Source organism: Halictus rubicundus, unplaced genomic scaffold (genome assembly GCF_050948215.1).
Source record: "Halictus rubicundus isolate RS-2024b unplaced genomic scaffold, iyHalRubi1_principal scaffold0218, whole genome shotgun sequence".
In the NCBI taxonomy this organism is placed as follows: domain Eukaryota; kingdom Metazoa; phylum Arthropoda; class Insecta; order Hymenoptera; family Halictidae; genus Halictus; species Halictus rubicundus.
The window spans coordinates 245,877-271,555 of record NW_027488759.1 but is presented as its reverse complement, the minus strand read 5'-3'; the positions used below and the strand labels follow the sequence as shown (position 1 = coordinate 271,555).

General features: G+C 40.2%; 1 protein-coding gene across 1 annotated transcript; it reads right to left on the bottom strand.

Annotated features, from left to right (window-relative positions):
• Positions 1-10,968: 10,968 nt before the first annotated feature.
• On the bottom strand, positions 10,969-14,041 carry LOC143364045 (uncharacterized; the record flags this gene model as incomplete). Its single annotated transcript, XM_076804558.1, has 4 exons — positions 13,859-14,041; positions 13,306-13,723; positions 11,311-13,204; positions 10,969-11,184 (listed from the first exon to the last, which is right to left on the bottom strand). Coding segments are annotated over exons 1-4 (2,711 nt in total), but the record flags the coding sequence as incomplete, so codon positions are not given.
• Positions 14,042-25,679: the final 11,638 nt, after the last annotated feature.

Below are 25,679 nucleotides of genomic sequence, written 5' to 3'. Positions count from 1 at the left end.
GGATAGGATACAGGATAGGATAGGATAGAGGATAGGATAGGATAGAGGATACGATATACGATTGGATAGGATAGAGAATAGGATACGATAGAGGATAGTATAGGGTTGGATAGAGAATAGGATCGGATAGAGGATAGGATAGGGTAGAGGATAGGATAGGATAGAGAATGGGATAGGATAGATGATATTATAGAAAAGAGAATAGGATATGATAGAGGATACGATATTATAGAGGATAGGATAGGAAAGAGGATCGGATAGGATAGAGGATAGGATAGGATAGAGGATAGGATAGGATAGAGGATAGGATAGGATAGAGGATAGGATAGGATAGAGGATAGGATAGGATAGAGTATAGGTTATAGGATTGGATAGGGTAGGATTGAGGATAGGATAGGAAAGAGGATAGGATAGGATAGAGGATAGGATAGGATAGAGGATAGGATAGGTTAGGGGATAGGATAGGATAGAGGATAGGATAGGATAGAGGATAGGATAGGATAAGAGGATAGGTTAGGATAGAGGATAGGATAGGATAGCGGAAAGGATAGGATAGAGGATAGGATAGGATAGAGGATAGGATAGGATAAAGGATAGGATAGGATAGAGGATAGGATAGGATACAGGATAGGATAGGATAGAGGATAGGATAGGATAGAGGATAGGATAGGATAGAGGATAGGATAGGATAGAGGAGAGGATAGGATAGAGTATAGGATAGGATAAAGGATAGGATAGGATAGAGGATAGGATAGGATAGAGGATTGGATAGGATACAGGATAGGATAGGATAGAGGATAGGATAGGATAGAGGATGCGATATACGATTGGATAGGATAGAGAATAGGATACGATAGAGGATAGTATAGGGTTGGATAGAGAATAGGATGGGATAGAGGATAGGATAGGATAGAGGATAGGATAGGATAGAGAATAGGATAGGATAGATGATATTATAGGAAAGAGAATAGGATATGATAGAGGATACGATATTATAGAGGATAGGATAGGATAGAGGATCGGATAGGATAGAGGATAGGATAGGATAGAGGATAGGATAGGATAGAGGATAGGATAGGGTAGAGGACAGGATAGAGGATATGATAGGGGATTGGATAGGATAGAAGATAGGAGACGATAGTGGATAGGATAGGATAGAGGATAGGATAGGATAGAGGATAGGATAGGATAGAGTATAGGTTATAGGATTGTATAGGGTAGGATTGAGGATAGGATAGGAAAGAGGATAGGATAGGATAGAGGATAGGATAGGATAGAGGATAGGATAGGTTAGGGGATAGGATAGGATAGAGGATAGGATAGGATAGAGGATACGATAGGATAAGAGGATAGGTTAGGATAGAGGATAGGATAGGATACAGGATAGGATAGGATAGAGGATAGGATAGGATAGAGGATAGGATAGGATAGAGGATAGGATAGGATAGAGGAGAGGATAGGATAGAGTATAGGATAGGATAAAGGATAGGATAGGATAGAGGATAGGATAGGATAGAGGATTGGATAGGATACAGGATAGGATAGGATAGAGGATAGGATAGGATAGAGGATAGGATAGGATAGAGGATAGGATAGGGTAGAGGACAGGATAGAGGATATGATAGGGGATTGGATAGGATAGAAGATAGGAGACGATAGTGGATAGGATAGGATAGAGGATAGGATAGGATAGAGGATAGGATAGGATAGAGGATAGGATAGGATAGAGGATAGGATAGGATAGAGGATAGGATAGGATAGAGTATAGGTTATAGGATTGTATAGGGTAGGATTGAGGATAGGATAGGAAAGAGGATAGGATAGGATAGAGGATAGGATAGGATAGAGGATAGGATAGGTTAGGGGATAGGATAGGATAGAGGATAGGATAGGATAGAGGATACGATAGGATAAGAGGATAGGTTAGGATAGAGGATAGGATAGGATACAGGATAGGATAGGATAGAGGATAGGATAGGATAGAGGATAGGATAGGATAGAGGATAGGATAGGATAGAGGAGAGGATAGGGTAGAGGACAGGATAGAGGATAGGATAGGGGATTGGATAGGATAGAAGATAGGAGACGATAGTGGATAGGATAGGATAGAGGATAGGATAGGATAGAGAATAGGATAGGATAGAGTATAGGTTATAGGATTGGATAGGGTAGAGGATAGGATACGACAGAGGATAGGGTAGGATTGAGGATAGGATAGCAAAGAGGATAGGATAGGATAGAGGATAGGATAGGATAGAGGATAGGATAGGTTAGGGGATAGGATAGGATAGAGGATAGGATAGGATAGAGGATAGGATAGGATAAGAGGATCGGATAGGATAGAGGATAGGATAGGATAGAGGATAGGATAGGATAGGATAGGATAGAGGATAGGATAGGAAACAGGATAGGATAGGATTGGATAGAGAATAGGATGGGATAGAGGAGAGGATAGGATAGAGGATAGGATAGGATAGAGAATAGGATAGGATAGATTATATGATAGGAAAGAGGATAGGATATGATACAGGATACGATATTATAGAGGATAGGATAGGATAGAGGATCGGTTAGGATAGAGGATTGGATAGGGTAGAGGATAGGATAGGATAGAGAATGGGATAGGATAGATGATATTATAGAAAAGAGAATAGGATATGATAGAGGATACGATATTATAGAGGATAGGATAGGATAGAGGATCGGATAGGATAGAGGATAGGATAGGATAGAGGATAGGATAGGATAGAGGATAGGATAGGATAGAGGATAGGATAGGATAGAGGATAGGATAGGATAGAGGATAGGATAGGATAGAGGATAGGATAGGATAGAGTATAGGTTATAGGATTGGATAGGGTAGGATTGAGGATAGGATAGGAAAGAGGATAGGATAGGATAGAGTATAGGATAGGATAAAGGATAGGATAGGATAGAGGATAGGATAGGATAGAGGATTGGATAGGATACAGGATAGGATAGGATAGAGGATAGGATATTATAGAGGATAGGATAGGATAGAGGATCGGATAGGATAGAGGATAGGATAGGATAGAGGATAGGATAGGATAGAGGATAGGATAGGATACAGGATAGGATAGGATAGAGGATAGGATAGGGGATTGGATAGGATAGAAGATAGGAGACGATAGTGGATAGGATAGGATAGAGGATAGGATAGGATAGAGAATAGGATAGGATAGAGTATAGGTTATAGGATTGGATAGGGTAGAGGATAGGATACGACAGAGGATAGGGTAGGATTGAGGATAGGATAGGAAAGAGGATAGGATAGGATAGAGGATAGCATAGGATACAGGATAGGATACAGGATAGGATAGGATACAGGATAGGATAGGATAGAGGATACGATATAGGATTGGATAGGATAGAGAATAGGATACGATAGTGGATAGGATAGGATTGGATAGAGAATAGGATGGGATAGAGGATAGCATAGGATAGAGTATAGGATAGGATAGAGAATAGGATAGGATAGATGATATGATAGGAAAGAGGATAGGATATGATAGAGGATACGATATTATAGAGGATCGGATAGGATAGAGGATCGGATAGGATAGAGGATAGGATAGGATAGAGGATAGGATAGGATAGAGGATAGGATAGGATAGAGGATAGGATAGGATAAGAGGATAGGATAGGATAGAGGATATGATAGTATATAGGATAGGATCGGATAGAGGATAGGATAGGATAGGATAGAGGATAGGATAGGATAGAGGATAGGATAGGATAGAGGATAGGATAGGATACAGGATAGCATAGGATAGAGGATAGGATAGGATAGAGGATAGGATAGGATAGAGGATAGGATAGGATAGAGGATAGGATAGGATACAGGATAGGATACAGGATAGGATAGGATACAGGATAGGATACAGGATAGGATAGGATAGAGGATACGATATAGGATTGGATAGGATAGAGAATACGATACGATAGTGGATAGGATAGGATTGGATAGAGAATAGGATGGGATAGAGGATAGCATAGGATAGAGTATAGGATAGGATAGAGAATATGATAGGATAGATGATATGATAGGAAAGAGGATAGGATATGATAGAGGATACGATATTATAGCCGATCGGATGGGATAGAGGATCGGATAGGATAGAGGATTGGATAGCATAGAGGATAGGATAGGATAGAGGATAGGATAGGATAAGAGGATAGGATAGGATAGAGGATAGGATAGGATATAGGATAGGATCGGATAGAGGATAGGATAGGATAGGATAGGATAGAGGATAGGATAGGATACAGGATAGGATAGGATAGAGGATAGGATAGGATAGAGGATAGGATAGGATAGAGGATAGGATAGGATATAGGATAGGATAGGATAGAGGAAAGGATAGGATAGAGGATAGGATCGGATAGAGAATAGGATAGGATAGATGATATTATAGGAAAGAGAATAGGATATGATAGAGGATACGATATTATAGAGGATAGGATAGGATAGAGGATCGGATAGGATAGAGGATAGGATAGGATAGAGGATAGGATAGGATAGAGGATAGGATAGGATAGAGAATAGGATAGAGTATAGGTTATAGGATTGGATAGGGTAGAGGATAGGATACGACAGAGGATAGGGTAGGATTGGATAGAGAATAGGATGGGATAGAGGATTGGATAGGGTAGAGGATAGGATAGGATAGAGAATGGGATAGGATAGATGATATTATAGAAAAGAGAATAGGATATGATAGAGGATACGATATTATAGAGGATAGGATAGGATAGAGGATCGGATAGGATAGAGGATAGGATAGGATAGAGGATAGGATAGGATAGAGGATAGGATAGGATAGAGGATAGGATAGGATAGAGGATAGGATAGGATAGAGGATAGGATAGGATAGAGGATAGGATAGGATAGAGGATAGGATAGGATAGAGTATAGGTTATAGGATTGGATAGGGTAGGATTGAGGATAGGATAGGAAAGAGGATAGGATAGGATAGAGGATAGGATAGGATAGAGGATAGGATAGGTTAGGGGATAGGATAGGATAGAGGATAGGATAGGATAGAGGATAGGATAGGATAAGAGGATAGGTTAGGATAGAGGATAGGATAGGATAGCGGAAAGGATAGGATAGAGGATAGGATAGGATAGAGGATAGGATAGGATAATGGATAGGATAGGATAGAGGATAGGATAGGATACAGGATAGGATAGGATAGAGGATAGGATAGGATAGAGGATAGGATAGGATAGAGGATAGGATAGGATAGAGGAGAGGATAGGATAGAGTATAGAATAGGATAAAGGATAGGATAGGATAGAGGATAGGATAGGATAGAGGATTGGATAGGATACAGGATAGGATAGGATAGAGGATAGGATAGGATAGAGGATAGGATAGGATAGAGGATACGATATACGATTGGATAGGATAGAGAATAGGATACGATAGAGGATAGTATAGGGTTGGATAGAGAATAGGATGGGATAGAGGATAGGATAGGATAGAGGATAGGATAGGATAGAGAATAGGATAGGATAGATGATATTATAGGAAAGAGAATAGGATATGATAGAGGATACGATATTATAGAGGATAGGATAGGATAGAGGATCGGATAGGATAGAGGATAGGATAGGATAGAGGATAGGATAGGATAGAGGATAGGATAGGGTAGAGGACAGGATAGAGGATAGGATAGGGGATTGGATAGGATAGAAGATAGGAGACGATAGTGGATAGGATAGGATAGAGGATAGGATAGGATAGAGAATAGGATAGGATACAGGATAGGATAGGATAGAGGATAGGATAGGATAGAGGATAGGATAGGATAGAGGATAGGATAGGATACAGGATACGATAGGATAGAGGATAGGATAGCATAGAGGTTACGATAGAGGATAGGATAGGATAGAGGATAGGATAGGTTAGGGGATAGGATAGGATAGAGGATAGGATAGGATAGAGGATAGGATAGGATACAGGATAGCATAGGATAGAGGATAGGATAGGATAGAGGATAGGATAGGATAGAGGATAGGATAGGATAGAGGATAGGATAGGATACAGGATAGGATACAGGATAGGATAGGATACAGGATAGGATACAGGATAGGATAGGATACAGGATAGGATAGGATAGAGGATACGATATAGGATTGGATAGGATAGAGAATAGGATACGATAGTGGATAGGATAGGATTGGGTAGAGAATAGGATGGGATAGAGGATAGCATAGGATAGAGTATAGGATAGGATAGAGAATAGGATAGGATAGATGATATGATAGGAAAGAGGATAGGATATGATAGAGGATACGATATTATAGCCGATCGGATAGGATAGAGGATCGGATAGGATAGAGGATTGGATAGGATAGAGGATAGGATAGGATAGAGGATAGGATAGGATAAGAGGATAGGATAGGATAGGATAGAGGATAGGATAGGATATAGGATAGGATCGGATAGAGGATAGGATAGGATAGGATAGGATAGAGGATAGGATAGGATACAGGATAGGATAGGATAGAGGATAGGATAGGATAGAGGATAGGATAGGATAGAGGATAGGATAGGATATAGGATAGGATAGGATAGAGGATAGGATAGGATAGAGGATACTATATAGGATTGGATAGGATAGAGAATAGGATGGGATAGAGGATAGGATAGTATAGAGGAAAGGATAGGATAGAGGATAGGATAGGATAGGATAGAGGATAGGACAGGATAGAGGATAGGATAGGATAGAGGATAGGATCGGATAGAGAATAGGATAGGATAGATGATATTATAGGAAAGAGGATAGGATATGATAGAGGATACGATATTATAGAGGATAGGATAGGATAGAGGATCGGTTAGGATAGAGGATAGGATAGGATAGAGGATAGGATAGGATAGAGGATAGGATAGGATATAGGATAGGATAGGATAGAGGATAGGATAGGATAGAGGATACTATATAGGATTGGATAGGATAGAGAATAGGCTGGGATAGAGGATAGGATAGTATAGAGGAAAGGATAGGATAGAGGATAGGATAGGATAGGATAGAGGATAGGACAGGATAGAGGATAGGATAGGATAGAGGATAGGATAGGATAGAGGATACGATATACGATTGGATAGGATAGGATAGAGGATAGGATAGGATAGAGGATATGATATACGATTGGATAGGATAGAGAATAGGATACGATAGAGGATAGTATAGGTTTGGATAGAGAATAGGATCGGATAGAGGATAGGATAGGATAGAGGATAGGATAGGATAGAGGATAGGATCGGATAGAGAATAGGATAGGATAGATGATATTATAGGAAAGAGAATAGGATATGATAGAGGATACGATATTATAGAGGATAGGATAGGATAGAGGATCGGATAGGATAGAGGATAGGATAGGATAGAGGATAGGATAGGATAGAAGGATAGGATAGGATAGAGGATAGGATAGGATAGAGAATAGGATAGAGTATAGGTTATAGGATTGGATAGGGTAGAGGATAGGATACGACAGAGGATAGGGTAGGATTGAGGATAGGATAGGAAAGAGGATAGGATAGGATAGAGGATAGGATAGGATAGAGGATAGGATAGGTTAGGGGATAGGATAGGATAGAGGATAGGATAGGATAGACGATAGGATTGGATAAGAGGATAGGATAGGATAAAGGATAGGATAGGATAGCGGAAAGGATAGGATAGAGGATAGGACAGGATAGAGGATAGGATAGGATAGAGGATAGGATCGGATAGAGAATAGGATAGGATAGATGATATTATAGGAAAGAGGATAGGATATGATAGAGGATACGATATTATAGAGGATAGGATAGGATAGAGGATCGGTTAGGATAGAGGATAGGATAGGATAGAGGATAGGATAGGATAGAGGATAGGATAGGATATAGGATAGGATAGGATAGAGGATAGGATAGGATAGAGGATACTATATAGGATTGGATAGGATAGAGAATAGGCTGGGATAGAGGATAGGATAGTATAGAGGAAAGGATAGGATAGAGGATAGGATAGGATAGGATAGAGGATAGGACAGGATAGAGGATAGGATAGGATAGAGGATAGGATAGGATAGAGGATACGATATACGATTGGATAGGATAGGATAGAGGATAGGATAGGATAGAGGATATGATATACGATTGGATAGGATAGAGAATAGGATACGATAGAGGATAGTATAGGTTTGGATAGAGAATAGGATCGGATAGAGGATAGGATAGGATAGAGGATAGGATAGGATAGAGGATAGGATCGGATAGAGAATAGGATAGGATAGATGATATTATAGGAAAGAGAATAGGATATGATAGAGGATACGATATTATAGAGGATAGGATAGGATAGAGGATCGGATAGGATAGAGGATAGGATAGGATAGAGGATAGGATAGGATAGAAGGATAGGATAGGATAGAGGATAGGATAGGATAGAGAATAGGATAGAGTATAGGTTATAGGATTGGATAGGGTAGAGGATAGGATACGACAGAGGATAGGGTAGGATTGAGGATAGGATAGGAAAGAGGATAGGATAGGATAGAGGATAGGATAGGATAGAGGATAGGATAGGTTAGGGGATAGGATAGGATAGAGGATAGGATAGGATAGACGATAGGATTGGATAAGAGGATAGGATAGGATAAAGGATAGGATAGGATAGCGGAAAGGATAGGATAGAGGATAAGATAGGATAGAGGATAGGATAGGATACAGGATAGGATAGGATAGAGGATAGGATAGGATACAGGATAGGATAGGATAGAGGATAGGATAGGATAGAGGATACGATATCGGATTGGATAGTATAGAGAATAGGATACGATAGAGGATAGTATAGGATTGGATAGAGAATAGGATCGGATAGAGGATAGGATAGGATAGAGGATCGGATAGGATAGAGGATAGGATAGGATAGAGGATAGGATAGAGGATAGGATAGAGGATAGGATAGGATAGAGGATAGGATAGAGGATAGGATAGGATAAGAGGATAGGATAGGATAGAGGATAGGATAGGATATAGGATAGGATCGGATAGAGGATAGGATAGGATAGGATAGAGGATAGGATAGGATACAGGATAGGATAGGATAGAGGATTTGATAGGATAGAGGATAGGATAGGGTAGAGGACAGGATAGAGGATAGGATAAGGGATTGGATAGGATAGAAGATAGGAGCCGATGGTGGATAGGATAGGATAGAGGATAGGATAGGATAGAGAATAGGATAGGATACAGGATAGGATAGGATAGAGGATAGGATAGGATAGAGGATAGGATAGGATAGAGGATAGGAAAGGATAGAGGATAGGATAGGATACAGGATAGCATAGGATACAGGATAGGATACAGGATAGGATACAGGATAGGATAGGATACAGGATAGGATAGGATACAGGATAGGATAGGATACAGGATAGGATAGGATAGAGGATAGGATCGGATAGAGGATAGGATAGGATAGAGGATAGGATATGATAGAGTATAATATATAGGATTGGATAGGATAGAGGATAGGATAGGATAGAGGATAGGATAGGATAGAGGATGGGATAGGATAGAGGATAGGATAGGATAGAGGATAGGATAGGATAGAGGATAGGATAGGATACAACATAGGATAGGATACAACATAGGATAGGATACAGGATAGGATAGGATAGAGGATAGGATCGGATAGAGGATAGGATAGGATAGAGGATAGGATATGATAGAGTATAATATATAGGATTGGATAGGATAGAGGATAGGATACGATAGAGTATAGGATAGTATAGAGGAAAGGATAGGATAGAGGATAGGATAGGATAGAGGATAGGATAGGATAGGATAGAGGATAGGATAGGATAAGAGGATAGGATAGGATAGGATAGAGGACAGGATAGGATAGAGGATAGGATAGGATAGAGGATAGGATAGGGTGGAGTATAGGATAGGATAGAGCATAAGATAGGATAGTGGAAAGGATAGGACAGAGAATATTATAGGATAGAGGATAGGATAAGATAGAGTATAGAATAGGATAGATGATATTATAGGTAAGAGGATAGGATATGATAGAGGATACGATATTATAGAGGATAGGATAGGATAGAGGATAGGATAGGATAGAGGATAGGATGGGATAGGGGATAGGCTAGGATAGAGGATAGGATAGGATAGAGGATAGGATAGGATAGAGGATAGGATAGGATAGAGGATAGGATAGGATATAGGATACGATAGAGAATAGGATAGGATAGGATAGAGGATATTATAGGATAGAGGATGGGATAGGATAGAGGATAGGATAGGATAGAGGATAGGATAGGATAGAGGATAGGATAGGATAGAGGATAGGATAGGATAGAAGATAGGATAGGATACAGGATAGGATAGGATAGAGGATAGGCTAGGATAGAGGATAGGATAGGATAGAGGATAGGATAGGATAGAGGATGGGATAGGATAGAGGATAGGATAGGATAGAGGATAGGATAGGATAGAGGATAGGATAGGATACAACATAGGATAGGATACAACATAGGATAGGATACAGGATAGGATAGGATAGAGGATAGAATCGGATAGAGGATAGGATAGGATGTATGTATGTAAATTTTATTGTTCCCTTACGGGTTACACAGAGATCCCGTTCCCTTTACAAACTGTATTTTTTCTTTATTTTATATTTTATTATTCTTCACCTATCAACTTTGTCCGTCTTTATTATCTTATCCTATACTATCCTACATCTTTTAAATATTAGACTCTCATTTTCTTTCTTTCTCTTTCACTCACTCTCACTCATTCTCACTCATTCTCTCCTTCACACCTGTCTCCTTCTTTCTCTTCCCCTCCTTTAGATTTCCATCCTGTATTTCTTTTCTCTTGCGATCTAATTCTCTCATCCACTCTTCCCCCCTTCCGTCCGCCGCCAGAATCTCCTTTACCATCTCTTGTATCCCTGCATTCTCTCCTTTTTCCCTTGCGCACACTTCCACGTCTCTTCTTCATATCCGCACCTTCTACACCTCCTTTCCTCTTCTTCCTCCCAATATCTTCCTCCCCTCATCTCATTTCCCAGTCTGTATCTCGCTACCCTCCTCCATTTCTCTTCCTTTGTTGCCTTCTCTAAATACTCCGGTCTTTCCTGCACTCTTATCTCTCTGAACCATTTATTGTACCTCGATTCAACTGCCTTCTTCCAGTTTTCCTCTTTCTCTATCCCTTTCTCTCTTTTCTCTATCCTTTCCCATTCTTCTTCTCTCCTTTCCTTCTCGCCCGCTTCTAACCTTCTTCTATCTCCCCTTTCTTCTATGTATTCTTTCCTTCCTTTCTCCCATCTTGATATCTTCTTCCTTCCTCTAGCTCTCTCTTCTATCTCTTGCAAGCATAGCCTGGCCCATTCACTTCCTTTTCCGGCTCTCAACCTTTCTTCGAACCTCCATGCCCTCCTCGCTCCCCTGATTCTCATCTTCTCTCTCTTCGTTTCCTCCCTTATCATATACCCTGGCGTCGTCCATTCTACCCCTAGCACCCACCTTATATACCTTTCCTGCGTCCTTTCTACTTCCTTTCTTTCTTCCCATCCCCAAATCTCCACACCGTATGCCATCACTGGCCATACCAGCACATCAAACAACCACTCCCTTCTCTTGTACTTGTCTTTGAAGTGCCTTTTCCCTATCCCCCACACGCTTCTCATCGCACCTCCTCCCTTCCTTATCCTGTCTTCTATTTGTCTTTCCTGTCCTCCGTTCTTCTTAAATATGTAGCCTAGGTATTTTACCTCCTCTACCTCTTCTATTGTCCCATCTCCCCATCTCCATGTCTTCTTCTCTTGCCTCCTCCTTTCGAACCTTATTATTTTTGTCTTTTCCCTGTTCACCTCTAGTCCTTTCTCCTTTATGTACATCCTGAATTCTTCTATCATTAATCTCATACCACTCTCCTCCTTCGCCAACAGTACAAGATCATCCGCATACTGCAATGTATACAGCATTTTTCCTCTTACCTCTACTCCACCTTTCCCTCTCCTCGTCATCCTCTCTTCCAAATCCGCCATGAACAAAATAAATAGTTTAGCACTTAGCGGACACCCTTGCCTTACCCCTCTTCCTACCCAGAACTTCTCTCCCATTTCGTCTCCCACTTTTACTCTGGCTGTAGTTTCTCTATATACCTCTTCAATTCTTTCTCTTATACCTTCGCTCACACCTCTTTCCTCCAGCTCTTTCCACAAGATACTCCTGTTAACACTATCAAATGCTGCCTTCAGGTCTATGAAACATCCTAATATTCTTCCTTTCTTCTTCGCAAGTTCCCTGTTTATTATATAATTCAATACATATATGTTGTCTATTGTACCTTTCTCCTTTCTGAACCCTGTCTGATTCTCTGGTACCATCCTCTTCTCTTGTACTTCCTTTTCTAGCCTCTCCTCTAGTACTATCGTATATATTTTGTACAATGTATTCAGCAAGGTCACACCTCTATAACATTCCACTGTTCTTCCATCACCTTTCTTTTTTATGGGCACCACTACACCTGTTTTCCATTCTTCTGGCCATCCTTCCCCATTCCATACCCCGTTGCATATTTTCCACACTTCTCTCCTTATGTTCTCTCCTCCATATCTCCAAATCTCATTTCCCATCTCGTCTTCTCCTGCTGCTTTTCCATCTTTCAATCTTCTTATGACTCTCTCTATCTCCTCCATTCCTATCTCTTCCTCTCCCGTCCCTCTTCCCCTTCTCTTGCCTCCCCCTTCTATCTTGGTTTCCACTCCACCCAGTAAACCCATAAAATACTCCTTCCATGTTTCCATTTCTATCTCCTTCATCATTCCTCCTCCCTTTCCGCCTCTCATTTTCCTTAGAAACTCCCAAACCTTTCCTTCTGTGTTTGCTTTCCCTGCTTCGATTAATATCCTTTCTCTTTCTTGCTCTTTTTTCTCTTCACATAGCTTCTTGTACTTGTTTTTTGTACTTCTGTATCTCTCTCCTTCTTCTTTCCCTTCCTTCCATCTCCTTAATACCCTTCTTAGTTCCTTCTTTCCTTCCATGCACTCATTATCCCACCATCCTCTCTTTTTCTTCTCTTTCTTGCTCTCGGTGCTTCTTACTTCTTCTATTACTTTCTTGATCTTCTTTTCTAGCTCTCCTAATCTCTCTCCTATCTCTCCTCCTGTTATTTCAATTTCTTCTGTTTGCCTTCTGAATTTTTCTTTTCCTCTCTCCCCCATTCCACCTTCTTCATTCCCTTCTTTCTCTTCTTTCTTCCCTCACCGTCTCCTGATTTCCGACCTTTCTTCATCGTTACCACTACCGGTAAGTGGTCCGATTCTACTCTTTCTTCTACTACCATGCTTTCTATCCCATCCCTCGCAGTTTTGTCGCCTATTACATAGTCTATCACCGTTCTTCCTCTGTGCCCTATATACGTATATTCTCCTCTCTCGTCTCCTTCTATCCCTCCATTCATTATTTCCAATCCTAATTCTCCTAGCGTCTTTATAAGCTTCCTACCTTCCCCGTTTACTTTTGCATCTCTTGACTCCCTACTTCCTTCCCCGTCATCTTCTTCCTGTTTTATTTCTCCTCCTTCCTTGCCTGTCCTTGCATTAAAGTCTCCTCCTACAATTATTTTCTCCTCTCTTCCTGTGTCCCACCAGTCCCTTATTGCTTTCATTTTCCGTTCTATATCCTTATTTACATATACCCCTAGTATCTTCCATTCCTCCTCTTCTATCCTTATCCTTCCTTCTATTATTCCTTCTATTTCTTTTTTTTCTCCCCCGTCCTTCTGTCCGCTCATTATTTCCTTTCTTATTCCCATCACCATTCCTCCTTTCGCTCTTCCTATTTTACTATCCCTGACCGCCCATTGCTTTTTCCATACGTATCCTTGCGGTAATTTTCTTTCCACTTTTTCCCACATCCTTTCTTCCACCCATGTCTCTAATAGCACCATCGCATCCCATCGTTCTAGATCCCTCCAGAATCCTTCATCTTTCCCTAACATTCCTGCTATATTCCAAAAACCAATTTTCGTCTTTTCTCCTTCCCTTCCTTTTTCCTCCTTCCCTCTCTCTATCACCCTCTCTCCTTTTTTCCTTTCCCTTACCTCTCTCTCACCTTCTCCCTCTCCCCCCACTCGTTTCCCTCACCGTCTTTCAGTATTTTCGCTTTTTCATCCCATTTCCACATCTTTCCTTCTGCCCACATCTTCATATATCCTATTTTAACCCTTCTCCCTTTTCCTCTCTCCATCTCCATTATCTGCTTTATCCTCCATTGTATATTTCTTTCTTCCCATGTGAGGTCATCCTCTATTCTTTCTCGTCTCCCTGCTAATTTCTTCTTTTCCATCATTACTCTTTTTTTCTGTTCCATTGTTGCCATCTTTACCACTACCCATTCTCCTTTTTCTTTTCCCATTCTCCCCCTTCTCACTACTTCTTCAACCTCAAGTTTTTCTCCTATCTTTTCCAATATTTTTTGTACTTCTTCCTGCACATCGCCTCCTTCTTTTATCTCTAACCCTTTTATTATTATGTTTTTCCTCCTTATCTCTCTATCCTTTCTTTCCCACTTCCTCTCTATTTCCATCAGTCTTCTCTCCATCTCTCCTCTCTCTCTTCCTCCCTGTTCTCTTCCACTCCTCTCTACTATTTCTTCCAGTCTTTTGTCTATTTTGTCTTCTATCTTCCCCTCCATCTCTATCTTCTTCACTCTCTCTTCTATCTCTCTTAACGCTTCCCTGTCCCTCTCCCTTTCCTTCTCCCACTCTTCTTTCATTTCCTTCATCTGTCTCATTATGCCCGTCAGCTCTTTCCACCCTTTTGCTATTTCACTCATCTGCTTTCTTGTTCCTTCTAAAGCTTCATTTATTTCATCTTTTAATATCTCCCTAATGTTCTGTAAATCTACTATTTTTCCTTGCCTGGCCTCTTCTTTCGTTTTCTCTGGCGATCTATCTGTCTTTTTGCTTTTTCTAAAAGGGCTTTTTTCCTTTTCTTCTTTTTCCTCACTCTCCCTCTCCTTTCTCTTCTTATCTAGCCATTTCTCTAGTTTCTCCACTTCAGATAGGCTGTTAGACCTGACTCTTTCCTTATCTCCTATTTTTATTGGCTTCCTTGTCTTCTCTCTTCCTTGCTCATTATCTTCCTTTCTACTCATTTCTTTTCTTCTCTTCTCGTCTACCTTCTTTACCTGCCTTCTTGTCACTGTCTCTGAGCTTCTTTCTTTTCCTGCACGATGGCGCTCGCCCCTTTTCCTCCTTTTTCTCTGTTCACCTTTTTCTTGTCTTCCTAACCTCACTTTCTTCTCCTACTCTCTTTTCTTCCACTTTTGCTCTCCTCACCTTCTTTTCTTCTTCCCACTTCTCCTCCGTTCTCCTCCACCTCCTGATCTCACTCCCTCCACTTTCCCCTTAACTTTCACTCTTTGCTATCTCCTCTTTCTCTGCTCTCACACTATTCTCACTTTCCTCTATCGAACCGGAAACGGAACTCGAGGATAGGATAGGATAGAGGATAGGATATGATAGAGTATAGGATATAGGATGGATAGGATAGAGGATAGGATACGATAGAGTATAGGATAGTATAGAGGAAAGGATAGGATAGAGGATAGGATAGGATAGAGGATAGGATAGGATAGGATTGAGGATAGGATAGGATAAGAGGATAGGATAGGATAGGATAGAGGATAGGATGGGATAGAGGATAGGATAGGATAGAGGATAGGATAGGATGGAGTATAGGATAGGATAGAGCATAAGATAGGATAGTGGAAAGGATAGGACAGAGAATATTATAGGATAGAGGATAGGATAAGATAGAGTATAGAATAGGATAGATGATATTATAGGTAAGAGGATAGGATATGATAGAGGATACGATATTATAGAGGATAGGATAGGATGGAGGATAGGATAGGATAGAGAATAGGATGGGATAGAGGATAGGATAGGATAGAGGATAGGATAGGATAGAGGATGGGATACGATAGAGGATAGGATAGGATAGAGGATAGGATAGGATAGAGGATAGGATAGGATAGAGGATAATGATAGGATAGAGGATATAATAGGGTAGAGGATAGGATAGGATACAGGATAGGATAGGATAGAGGATAGGCTAGGATAGAGGATAGGATAGGATAGAGGATAGGATAGGATAGAGGATGGGATAGGATAGAGGATTTGATAGGATAGAGGATAGGCTAGGATAGAGGATAGGATAGGATAGAGGATGGGATAGGATAGAGGATGGGATAGGATAGGGGATAGGATAGGATAGAGGATAGGATAGGATAGAGGATAGGATAGGATACAACATAGGATAGGATACAGGATAGGATAGGATAGAGGATAGGATCGGATAGAGGATAGGATAGGATAGAGGATAGGATATGATATAGTATAGGATATAGGATTGGATAGGATAGAGGATAGGATACGATAGAGTATAGGATAGTATAGAGGAAAGGATAGGATAGAGGATAGGATAGGATAGAGGATAGGATAGGATAGGATAGAGGATAGGATAGGATAAGAGGATAGGATAGGATAGGATAGAGGATAGGATAGGATAGAGGATAGGATAGGATAGAGGATAGGATAGGATACAGGATAGGATAGGATAGAGGATAGGATAGGATAGAGTATAGGTTATAGGATTGGCTAGGATAGAGGATAGGATAAGATAGAGTATAGAATAGGATAGATGATATTATAGGTAAGAGGATAGGATATGATAGAGGATAGGATAGTATAGAGGATAGGATAGGATAGAGGATAGGATAGGGTAGAGGACAGGATAGAGGATAGGATAGGGGATTGGATAGGATAGAAGACAGGAGACGATAGTGGATAGGGTAGGATAGAGGATAGGATAGGATAGAGAATAGGATAGAGTATAGGTTATAGGATTGGATAGGGTAGAGGATAGGATACGACAGAGGATAGGGTAGGATTGAGGATAGGATAGGAAAGAGGATAGGATAGGATAGAGGATAGGATAGGATAGAGGATAGGATAGGTTAGGGGATAGGATAGGATAGAGGATAGGATAGGATAGAGGATAGGATAGGATAAGAGGATAGGATAGGCTAGAGGATAGGATAGGATAGCGGAAAGGATTTGATAGAGGATAGGATAGGATAGAGGATAGGATAGGATAAAGGATAGGATAGGATAGAGGATAGGATAGGATAGAGGATAGGATAGGATACAGGATAGGATAGGATAGAGGATAGGATAGTATAGAGGATACGATATACGATTGGATAGGGTAGAGAATAGGATACGATAGAGGATAGTATAGGATTGGATAGAGAATAGGATCGGATAGAGGATAGGATAGGATAGAGGATAGGATAGGATAGAGGATAGGATAGGATAGGATAGGATAGAGGATAGGATAGGATAGAGGATAGGATAGGATACAGGATAGGATAGGATAGAGGATAGGATAGTATAGAGGATACGATATACGATTGGATAGGATAGAGAATAGGATACGATAGAGGATAGTATAGGATTGGATAGAGAATAGGATCGGATAGAGGATAGGATAGGATAGAGGATAGGATAGGATAGAGGATAGGATAGGATAGGATAGGATAGAGGATAGGATAGGATACAGGATAGGATAGGATTGGATAGAGAATAGGATGGGATAGAGGATAGGATAGGATAGAGGATAGGATAGGATAGAGAATAGGATAGGATAGATGATATTATAGGAAAGAGGATAGGATATGATAGAGGATAGGATTGGATAGAGGATCGGTTAGGATAGAGGATAGGATAGGATAGAGGATAGGATAGGATAGAGGATAGGATAGGATATAGGATAGGATAGGATAGAGGATAGGATAGGATAGAGGATACTATATAGGATTGGATAGGATAGAGAATAGGATACGATGGAGGATAGGATAGGATTGGATAGAGAATAGGATGATGATAGAGGATAGGATAGGATAGAGGAAAGGATAGGATAGAGGATAGGATAGAGGATAGGATAGAGGATAGGATAGGATAGAGGATAGGATAGGATAGAGGATAGGATAGGATAGAGGATAGGATAGGATAGAGGATAGGATAGGATAAGAGGATAGGATAGGATAAAGGATAGGATAGGATAGAAGATAGGATATAGGATTGGATAGGATAGGATAGAGGATAGGATAGGATAGAGGATGGGATAGGATAGAGGATAGGATAGGATAGAGGATAGGATAGGATAGAGGATAGGATAGGATAGAGGATAGGATAGGATACAACATAGGATAGGATAGAGGATAGGATAGGATATAGGATTGGATAGGATAGAGGATAGGATACGATAGAGTATAGGATAGTATAGAGGAAAGGATAGGATAGAGGATAGGATAGGATAGAGGATAGGATAGGATAGGATAGAGGATAGGATAGGATAAGAGGATAGGATAGGATAGGATAGAGGATAGGATAGGATAGAGGATAGGATAGGATAGAGGATAGGATAGGATACAGGATAGGATAGGATAGAGGATAGGATAGGATAGAGGATAGGATAGTATAGAGGATACGATATACGATTGGATAGGGTAGAGAATAGGATACGATAGAGGATAGTATAGGATTGGATAGAGAATAGGATCGGATAGAGGATAGGATAGGATAGAGGATAGGATAGGATAGAGGATAGGATAGGATAGGATAGGATAGAGGATAGGATAGGATACAGGATAGGATAGGATTGGATAGAGAATAGGATGGGATAAAGGATAGGATAGGATAGAGGATAGGATAGGATAGAGAATAGGATAGGATAGATGATATTATAGGAAAGAGGATAGGATATGATAGAGGATAGGATAGGATAGAGGATCGGTTAGGATAGAGGATAGGATAGGATAGAGGATAGGATAGGATAGAGGATAGGATAGGATATAGGATAGGATAGGATAGAGGATAGGATAGGATAGAGGATACTATATAGGATTGGATAGGATAGAGAATAGGATACGATGGAGGATAGGATAGGATTGGATAGAGAATAGGATGATGATAGAGGATAGGATAGGATAGAGGAAAGGATAGGATAGAGGATAGGATAGAGGATAGGATAGAGGATAGGATAGGATAGAGGATAGGATAGGATAGAGGATAGGATAGGATAGAGGATAGGATAGGATAGAGGATAGGATAGGATAAGAGGATAGGATAGGATAGAGGATAGGATAGGATAGAAGATAGGATATAGGATTGGATAGGATAGAGGATAGGATACGATAGAGGATAAGATAGGATAGGATAGAGAATAGGATAGGATATATGATATTATAGGATAGAGCAAGGATAGGACAGAGGATACGATATTATAGAGGATAGGATAGGATAGAGGATCGGATAGGATAGATGATAGGATAGGATAGAGGATAGGATAGGGTAGAGGATAGGATAGGATAGAGGATAGGATAGGATAGAGTATAGAATAGGATAGATGATAGGATAGGATAGGATAGAGAATAGGATAGGATATATGATATTATAGGATAGAGCAAGGATAGGACAGAGGATGCGATATTATAGAGAATAGGATAGGATAGCGGAAAGGATAGGATAGAGGATAGGATAAGATAGAGGATAGGATAGGATAGAGGATAGGATAGGATAAAGGATAGGATAGGATAGAGGATAGGATAGGATAGATGATAGGATAGGATAGAGGATAGGATAGGATAGAGGATAGCATAGGATACACTATAGGATAGGATAGTGGATAGGATAGGATAGAGGATACGATATAGGATTGGATAGGATAGAGAATAGGATACGATAGAGGATAGGATAGGATTGGATAGAGAATAGGATGGGATAGAGGATAGGATAGGATAGAGGATAGGATAGGATAGAGGATAGGATGGGATAGGGGATAGGCTAGGATAGAGGATAGGATAGGATAGAGGATAGGATAGGATAGAGGATAGGATAGGATAGATGATAGGATAGGATATAGGATACGATAGAGAATAGGATAGGATAGGATAGAGGATATTATAGGATAGAGGATGGGATAGGATAGAGGATAGGATAGGATAGAGGATAGGATAGGATAGAGGATAGGATAGGATAGAGGATAGGATAGGATAGAAGATAGGATAGGATACAGGATAGGATAGGATAGAGGATAGGCTAGGATAGAGGATAGGATAGTATAGAGGATAGGATAGGATAGAGGATGGGATAGGATAGAGGATAGGATAGGATAGAGGATAGGATAGGATAGAGGATAGGATAGGATACAACGTAGGATAGGATACAACATAGGATAGGATACAGGATAGGATAGGATATAGGATAGAATCGGATAGAGGATAGGATAGGATAGAGGATAGGATATGATAGAGTATAGGATATAGGATTGGATAGGATAGAGGATAGGATACGATAGAGTATAGGATAGTATAGAGGAAAGGATAGGATAGAGGATAGGATAGGATAGAGGATAGGATAGGATAGGATTGAGGATAGGATAGGATAAGAGGATAGGATAGGATAGGATAGAGGATATGATAGGATAGAGGATAGGATAGGATAGAGGATAGGATAGGATGGAGTATAGGATAGGATAGAGCATAAGATAGGATAGTGGAAAGGATAGGACAGAGAATATTATAGGATAGAGGATAGGATAAGATAGAGTATAGAATAGGATAGATGATATTATAGGTAAGAGGATAGGATATGATAGAGGATACGATATTATAGAGGATAGGATAGGATAGAGGATCGGATAGGATAGATGATAGGATAGGATAGAGGATAGGATAGGGTAGAGGATAGTATAGGATAGAGGATAGGATAGGATAGAGTATAGAATAGGATAGATGATAGGATAGGATAGGATAGAGAATAGGATAGGATATATGATATTATAGGATAGAGCAAGGATAGGGCAGAGGATGCGATATTATAGAGAATAGGATAGGATAGCGGAAAGGATAGGATAGAGGATAGGATAGGATAGAGGATAGGATAGGATAAAGGATAGGATAGGATAGAGGATAGGATAGGATAGAGGATAGGATAGGATAGAGGATAGGATAGGATAGAGGATAGCATAGGATACAGGATAGGATAGGATAGTGGATAGGATAGGATAGAGGATACGATATAGGATTGGATAGGATAGAGAATAGGATACGATAGAGGATAGGATAGGATTGGATAGAAAATAGGATGGGATAGAGGATAGGATAGGATAGAGGATAGGATAGGATAGAGGATGGGATAGGATAGAGGATAGGGTAGGATAGAGGATAGAATAGGATAGAGGATAGGATAGGATAGAGGATAGCATAGGATACAGGATAGGATAGGATAGTGGATAGGATAGGATAGAGGATACGATATAGGATTGGATAGGATAGAGAATAGGATACGATAGAGGATAGGATAGGATTGGATAGAGAATAGGATGGGATAGAGGATAGGATAGGATAGAGGATAGGATAGGATAGAGGATAGGATGGGATAGGGGATAGGCTAGGATAGAGGATAGGATAGGATAGAGGATAGGATAGGATAGAGGATAGGATAGGATAGATGATAGGATAGGATATAGGATACGATAGAGAATAGGATAGGATAGGATAGAGGATATTATAGGATAGAGGATGGGATAGGATAGAGGATAGGATAGGATAGAGGATAGGATAGGATAGAGGATAGGATAGGATAGAGGATAGGATAGGATAGAAGATAGGATAGGATACAGGATAGGATAGGATAGAGGATAGGCTAGGATAGAGGATAGGATAGTATAGAGGATAGGATAGGATAGAGGATGGGATAGGATAGAGGATAGGATAGGATAGAGGATAGGATAGGATAGAGGATAGGATAGGATACAACGTAGGATAGGATACAACATAGGATAGGATACAGGATAGGATAGGATATAGGATAGAATCGGATAGAGGATAGGATAGGATAGAGGATAGGATATGATAGAGTATAGGATATAGGATTGGATAGGATAGAGGATAGGATACGATAGAGTATAGGATAGTATAGAGGAAAGGATAGGATAGAGGATAGGATAGGATAGAGGATAGGATAGGATAGGATTGAGGATAGGATAGGATAAGAGGATAGGATAGGATAGGATAGAGGATATGATAGGATAGAGGATAGGATAGGATAGAGGATAGGATAGGATGGAGTATAGGATAGGATAGAGCATAAGATAGGATAGTGGAAAGGATAGGACAGAGAATATTATAGGATAGAGGATAGGATAAGATAGAGTATAGAATAGGATAGATGATATTATAGGTAAGAGGATAGGATATGATAGAGGATACGATATTATAGAGGATAGGATAGGATAGAGGATCGGATAGGATAGATGATAGGATAGGATAGAGGATAGGATAGGGTAGAGGATAGTATAGGATAGAGGATAGGATAGGATAGAGTATAGAATAGGATAGATGATAGGATAGGATAGGATAGAGAATAGGATAGGATATATGATATTATAGGATAGAGCAAGGATAGGGCAGAGGATGCGATATTATAGAGAATAGGATAGGATAGCGGAAAGGATAGGATAGAGGATAGGATAGGATAGAGGATAGGATAGGATAAAGGATAGGATAGGATAGAGGATAGGATAGGATAGAGGATAGGATAGGATAGAGGATAGGATAGGATAGAGGATAGCATAGGATACAGGATAGGATAGGATAGTGGATAGGATAGGATAGAGGATACGATATAGGATTGGATAGGATAGAGAATAGGATACGATAGAGGATAGGATAGGATTGGATAGAAAATAGGATGGGATAGAGGATAGGATAGGATAGAGGATAGGATAGGATAGAGGATGGGATAGGATAGAGGATAGGGTAGGATAGAGGATAGAATAGGATAGAGGATAGTATAGGATAGAGGATAGGATAGGATATAGTATACGATATAGGATTGGATAGGATAGAGAATAGGATACGATAGAGAATAGGATAGGATTGGATAGAGAATAGGATGGGATAGAGGATAGGATAGGATAGAGGATAGGGTAGGATAGAGGATGGGATAGGATAGAGGATAGGATAAAATAGAGGATAGGATAGGATGGAGGATAGGATAGGATAGAGGATAGGATATTATAGAGGATAGGATAGGATATAGGATACGATATAGGATTGGATAGGATAGAGAATAGGATACGATAGAGAATAGGATAGGATTGGATAGAGAATAGGATGGGATAGAGGATAGGATAGGATAGAGGATAGGATAGGATAGAGGATGGGATACGATAGAGGATAGGATAGGATAGAGGATAGGATAGGATAGAGGATAGGATAGGATAGAGGATAGGATAGGATAGAGGATAGGATAGGGTAGAGGATAGGATAGGATACAGGATAGGATAGGATAGAGGATAGGCTAGGATAGAGGATAGGATAGGATAGAGGATAGGATAGGATAGAGGATGGGATAGGATAGAGGATAGGATAGGATAGAGGATAGGCTAGGATAGAGGATAAGATAGGATAGAGGATAGGATAGGATAGAGGATGGGATAGGATAGAGGATAGGATAGGATAGAGGATAGGATAGGATAGAGGATAGGATAGGATAGAGGATAGGATAGGATACAACATAGTATAGGATACAGGATAGGATAGGATAGAGGATAGGATCGGATAGAGGATAGGATAGGATAGAGGATAGGATATGATATAGTATAGGATATAGGATTGGATAGGATAGAGGATAGGATACGATAGAGTATAGGATAGTATAGAGGAAAGGATAGGATAGAGGATAGGATAGGATAGAGGATAGGATAGGATAGGATAGAGGATAGGATAGGATAAGAGGATAGGATAGGATAGGATAGAGGATAGGATAGGATAGGATAGGATAGAGGATAGGATAGGATAGAGGATAGGATAGGATACAGGATAGGATAGGATAGAGTATAGGATAGGATAGAGTATAGGTTATAGGATTGGCTAGGATAGAGGATAGGATAAGATAGAGTATAGAATAGGATAGATGATATTATAGGTAAGAGGATAGGATATGATAGAGGATAGGATAGTATAGAGGATAGGATAGGATAGAGGATAGGATAGGGTAGAGGACAGGATAGAGGATAGGATAGGGGATTGGATAGGATAGAAGATAGGAGACGATAGTGGATAGGATAGGATAGAGGATAGGATAGGATAGAGAATAGGATAGAGTATAGGTTATAGGATTGGATAGGGTAGAGGATAGGATACGACAGAGGATAGGGTAGGATTGAGGATAGGATAGGAAAGAGGATAGGATAGGATAGAGGATAGGATAGGATAGAGGATAGGATAGGTTAGGGGATAGGATAGGATAGAGGATAGGATAGGATAGAGGATAGGATAGGATAAGAGGATAGGATAGGATAGAGGATAGGATAGGATAGCGGAAAGGATTTGATAGAGGATAGGATAGGATAGAGGATAGGATAGGATAAAGGATAGGATAGGATAGAGGATAGGATAGGATAGAGGATAGGATAGGATACAGGATAGGATAGGATAGAGGATAGGATAGGATACAGGATAGGATAGGATAGAGGATAGGATAGTATAGAGGATACGATATACGATTGGATAGGGTAGAGAATAGGATACGATAGAGGATAGTATAGGATTGGATAGAGAATAGGATCGGATAGAGGATAGGATAGGATAGAGGATAGGATAGGATAGAGGATAGGATAGGATAGGATAGGATAGAGGATAGGATAGGATAGAGGATAGGATAGGATACAGGATAGGATAGGATAGAGGATAGGATAGTATAGAGGATACGATATACGATTGGATAGGATAGAGAATAGGATACGATAGAGGATAGTATAGGATTGGATAGAGAATAGGATCGGATAGAGGATAGGATAGGATAGAGGATAGGATAGGATAGAGGATAGGGTAGGATAGGATAGGATAGAGGATAGGATAGGATACAGGATAGGATAGGATTGGATAGAGAATAGGATGGGATAGAGGATAGGATAGGATAGAGGATAGGATAGGATAGAGAATAGGATAGGATAGATGATATTATAGGAAAGAGGATAGGATATGATAGAGGATAGGATAGGATAGAGGATCGGTTAGGATAGAGGATAGGATAGGATAGAGGATAGGATAGGATAGAGGATAGGATAGGATATAGGATAGGATAGGATAGAGGATAGGATAGGATAGAGGATACTATATAGGATTGGATAGGATAGAGAATAGGATACGATGGAGGATAGGATAGGATTGGATAGAGAATAGGATGATGATAGAGGATAGGATAGGATAGAGGAAAGGATAGGATAGAGGATAGGATAGAGGATAGGATAGAGGATAGGATAGGATAGAGGATAGGATAGGATAGAGGATAGGATAGGATAGAGGATAGGATAGGATAAGAGGATAGGATAGGATAGAGGATAGGATAGGATAGAAGATAGGATATAGGATTGGATAGGATAGAGGATAGGATACGATAGAGGATAAGATAGGATAGGATAGAGAATAGGATAGGATATATGATATTATAGGATAGAGCAAGGATAGGACAGAGGATACGATATTATAGATGATAGGAT